This window comes from Bison bison, unplaced genomic scaffold, assembly GCF_000754665.1.
Source record: "Bison bison bison isolate TAMUID 2011002044 unplaced genomic scaffold, Bison_UMD1.0 scf7180017864073, whole genome shotgun sequence".
In the NCBI taxonomy this organism is placed as follows: domain Eukaryota; kingdom Metazoa; phylum Chordata; class Mammalia; order Artiodactyla; family Bovidae; genus Bison; species Bison bison.
Genome location: NW_011494645.1, coordinates 197,576 through 202,401, shown reverse-complemented (window position 1 = coordinate 202,401; position 4,826 = coordinate 197,576). Strand labels below are relative to the sequence as shown.

The following is a 4,826-nucleotide window of genomic DNA, read 5'->3' as shown; positions in this document are numbered from 1 at the left end:
AAAAAAGAGGAAGGCATGAAAGTTCTTTAAGTTCACTAAGTTTTAGGAAATGCCAGGGGTTGTTCTTACTGCAGCCGTTGGTATTGGTGCAAGTGCTTGAAGTTGCGATATCTGGTAGCTCCACACACTTTTTACTGCTAACCTTCCCCTGCCACCACCCGCTCCATCCTTATTACCAGTTGACTCCCTGGAGAAGGGAAAGGCTACCCACTCCAATATTCTGGCCTGGAGAATTCCATGATTCAGTATTCTGGCCTGGAGAATTCCATGGACTGTATAGTCCATGAGGTCGCAAAGAGCCAGACATGGCTGAGCAACTTTCACTTCACTTTGAGTTTCCACCTTTTCTTGGGTTAAGCCTCCAGTTTCCTTGCCTTTAAAATCAAAACACATATTTGCAGTATAGAACAGAATATTTTAAATTCAGATGATTGGTTATTTAACTGGTGTCTTACAGGCAGTTCTCCTCCTGTATTCTTCTTTTTTTAAAAAAAAGAGTATTTTATTTATTAATTTGGCTGCACCAGGTCTTCGTTGTGGCATGCAGGATCTAGTGCCCTGACCAGGGATCGAACCCGACCTCTGCATTGGGAGTGTGGTGTCTCAGCCACAGGACCACCAGAGAAGCCCCGCTTCTGTCTTCTTTAGGAACTTATTTTGGCCTGTATCCCCCTTTCAACAACCAGAGGACAGTGTATATGGATCTATTCACAGCACCTGAGATTGTCTAGAGCGAAAGCTTGCTGTTCAGGGGACAGGTCTTGACAATATGCTTGCGGAAGTAGATGTTTTGGGGTCTTACTGGTTTCCCCATTTGTCTGCTTGGCCCTTTTGTGCAGGTGTGTGGAGATTGTGGTGTGCCCTGTAGTAATTCGTTTCTCCTGTGGCTTGCCTTGGCATCACTGCTACTTGGCTATCCTCTTTCCTTTTCCTCTCTTCTTTTTTCGTGGTTCTGTTGCATTCCGCAGTTGTCATCAGAGGATGTCCTGATGGGTTGACATGTTTTGTGGCCTCTGAGTGTGCGAACACTAGACTCTTGTTCATAGACTTAGAGCTCTGATTTCAGATTTGTTGTCATCCTCTCTCTCTGCTTATTGTCCCCCTCTGTCCTTCCTAAGCTGATTGTACTTAAAGATTGTGAGTTCTGTTTTCATCGGTCTGTGGAATCGTCTGCTCTTAGAGCATCTCACAAAAGCACCTCCAATCTTCTGTCTCCAGCTATCACTTACAGATGTTTTGAGGGCTAGTTTCCTAGCAATGGCACCCAGTACTCTTGCCTGGAAAATCCCATGGATGGAGGAGCCTGGTGGGCTGCAGTCCATGGGGTCGCTAAGAGTCAGACACAACTGAGCAACTTCACTTTCACTTTTCACTTTCATGCATTGGAGAAGGAAATGGCAACCCACTCCAGTATTCTTGCCTGGAGAATCCCAGGGACGGGGGAGCCTGTTGGGCTGCCATCTGTGGGGTCGCACAGAGTCGGACACGACTGAAGTGACTTAGCAGTTAGCAGTTCCTATTTCAAAATACCTCCTGGAGCTTAACTTGTCACTCGACAGATAATTTGAAAACAAAACAAGCAAGCATTTTCAAAACTGAAAACTTTCATTCTCCCTTGACTCCTGGAAGAAGTGATTAAAATGCAAGCACGATTACTTCTTTACTCCTCAGTGTGGTTAATGCTGTTATCACTGAGATCTGGCTAGCAATGTCAGTTGCCTTTGTTGTTTTTTCTCTTCTGATCTCTCCAGTGTTGGTCTTCACTTTCCCTTCTCCCTTTGTTTGCCACCACTGCCCTCAGTCCTTGACCAACTCTTGCCTCTGTTAGTAGAGTGACTTTCTGCTTTGTTTCCATGACAGTCTGTGTGTTTACTCATCCTCTGCCTGCCTCCAGAGTTCCCATTCTAAGGTGTAAATTTGACCAGGCATTGACCCTGCTTAGAAAAGTGAGATAATTCTCTGAATCCCTCTAAGATAAAGTCCCAGTTCATTAGCATTATACTTGAGGGCCTTTGTACTCTGTGTTTTGCAGATTCCCTTTTCATCCTCCTGAGCCTCTCCGTGTGATGAAACCCGACTTCCACCACTCCACTGCCATGCGTTTCTTTTGTGTTCCTGGATCCTGCTCACCTTGTGAGGCTGATCTCTTCATAAAGCCTTTTTCATCATTCCTAACTGGTCACTTGTCTTTACTCCCACAGCATTTCATAAGTGCGTTTGTGTAGTACCTGTCATGCCTTATGTATAGTAACGTGTGTGTTTTGAGAGCTACCTTGTGGACAGGTGAAATCATTCATTTTTAAATCTGCAGTGTCTCAAGTAGCATGTGACCCCAGAGATGCCAAGAGAGGAAGCCCTCGAGATGTTTTTCATGAACCTGGGGCATCATAGGTATTTACACATGGTTGTGGGATGGAATTGACAATAGAAAAAGCCTTTCAAATCTTTAGAAATACAGTCTAGTCCGTACATCACGATAATTTTCTTGTTTTTCCTTTCTTTCTCCATTCCTGAAACACACATAGGGAAAAAAGCTCTCTCCATCCTTGCTTGCTATACTAAGTGGTTGCTGTTCCATGAGAGAAGCAGGTATTTGTAGGCATCAGAGAACCTAATTGGGGACCTATGAGAGTAGGCCTTTGGGTTTGTAGGGAAAGAGGGACTTGGCTCTACATTGAGAGCAAGTCCTTGGAGGAGCTAGCACGTTTGCTTCTCGTACAGCTCAAACTTCCAATGAATTCAAAAATATTTAGAGCTTTTTCCATTTTGAGTGTATAGTATTTAGTGATGTCATGTTTACACTTTCCTGATGGGCATCCCTGGTGGCTCAGACAGTCGAGAATCTGCCTGTAATGCAGGAGACGCAGGTTCGATCCCTGGGTCAGGAGGATCCCCTGGAAGAGGGCATGGCTACACACTCCAGTATTTTTGCTTGAAGAATTCCATGGACAGAAGAGCCTGGTGGGCTCCAGTCCTTGGGGTGGCAATGAGTCAGACACGACTGAAGGATTAACACTTCCGTTCTCCTTACACTTACGTTTTCTAAGTACTGGAAGTTGGAGCTTTGGTTATGATGTTCCACAGTGGTTTCTAAAAAAGGGACAGAGAGTTTAAACCTGAGGGTTTTAGAAGCTGCTTTGAATCTTTCTGTTGGATTTGGAAGGGAGAATATTATCTTTCTTTTTTTTTTTTTTTTTGGCCACACAGCGTGTGGGATCTTAGTTCCCTGACCAGGGATCAAACCTGCATCCCCTGTAGTGGAAGCAAGCATGGAGTCTTAACCACTGGGCCACCAGGGAAGTCCTGAGAATATTACCTTCCATAGAGAGAACTCTGGACTTGAGGAGTCAGAAGGCCTAAGTTGTATCACCTACAACTGTTGTGATTTCAGGCAAGTTTTCCCTGAGCCCCAATTTCATCGTGGCACAATCACAGGGTTGTGCAGAAGTCAGATGAATTTGTGAAAGAACATCAAAACCTATGAAGCTCGTTGGCACACTGAGATAGTGTAGGATATCAAAACCGAAGAAGACAACCTCAGCTTCTCCAGAGGGCAGTGCCGTAGTTGGTACATTTGTTCATTTCATTCATTCATTCGTTTCATTAATATTTATGGAGCAGTGGGTGTTGGGTGCCTTTCTCCTCCCTCCCACCCAACTGTAAAGCTTTCATCTGGGGGCAGAAGACATGTTGATACACACCTAAACAGTGGTTTGAAAGTGAAAGTCGCTCAGTTGTGTCCGACTCTTTGTGACCCTATGGACTATACAGTCCATGGGATTCTCCAGGCCAGAATACTGAAGTGGGTAGCCTTTCCCTTCTCCAGGGGATCTTCCCAACCCAGGGACTGAACCCAGGTCTCCCACATTGCGGGTGTATTCTTCACCCCTAAGCCACAAGGGAAGCCCAAGAAGTTCTTCCTGACCCAGGAATGAACTGGGGTCTCCTGCATTGTTGGTGGATTCTTTACCAACTGAGCTATCAGGGAATGTGTTAATAAAACATATAATAGTAATAACACCAGTCTGTATGTGAACAACTCGTGTTAAGTACATAGTTGTACAAGTAATTGTTGCATATGTCTCAGACACATACAGGGTGGTTTCATTGCTGCACAGCCCTGCCTGGGTTGAATGAATACTTTCTGTCTCACTGAGGTTGGGGACCACCACCATGCACACTGCTGAGATTGGGTTCTTAGATCTCCCAGGGCACATTTGACCTGTGAAGTACCCAACTCCTGGTAACAACAGGCCTGCAGCAGCGCACCTCCGCTGTCTCGCCAGAAACAAGAGGGTGTCGCTCGACCTGCACGGAGCCTCTCTGAGAAGGGCAAGAGGCTTGTGGGAGCGAATGGGATGAGGTTGGGTTCCTCTTAATTGGTGAAACCTCCCAGTGCACCTCTTGTTAGGAGCTGTTGCTCTCGTCAGGCCCCTGTGCCGGAGAGTTACCTTGATTTTCCTTTTTCACATTTTTATTTAATAATCTTTCTCTCCAGGCACTAATTGTAGGCACTTATTATCTTCAGTGTGTCCATTTGGTCTGTAACCTGCACATCTTGGAGGCCTGTTTGGTATAAATTCTGATTAACGAAGGTTAGGAATGCAAAAAAGTGACTTGGTGTCAATTTCAGGTGACCCTGGAATGGTTAGGGTGGGCATGACCTCAGTAACAAGCAGATCCAAACACACAGTGACCTCAGGACTCCAGCTAGCAGTTTCAGGTGTGTGTGTGTGTGTGTGTGTGTGTGTGTGTTGTGGGGGTGAACTCTGGTGGTTTAGGCACTAAGTCATGTCTGACTCTTTGTGACCCCATGGTCTGTAGTC

At 45.5% G+C, this 4,826-nt stretch overlaps 1 protein-coding gene across 1 annotated transcript in view; it reads left to right on the top strand.

The window, feature by feature from the left end:
- Positions 1–1,476: 1,476 nt before the first annotated feature.
- FBXO18 (F-box protein, helicase, 18) overlaps positions 1,477–4,826 on the top strand; it is a 34,718-nt gene continuing 31,368 nt past the window's right edge. The window contains 1 exon segment of the mRNA XM_010837471.1: positions 1,477–2,133. Within this exon segment, the coding sequence (XP_010835773.1) occupies positions 2,067–2,133 (67 nt within the window). The 5' untranslated portion in view covers positions 1,477–2,066.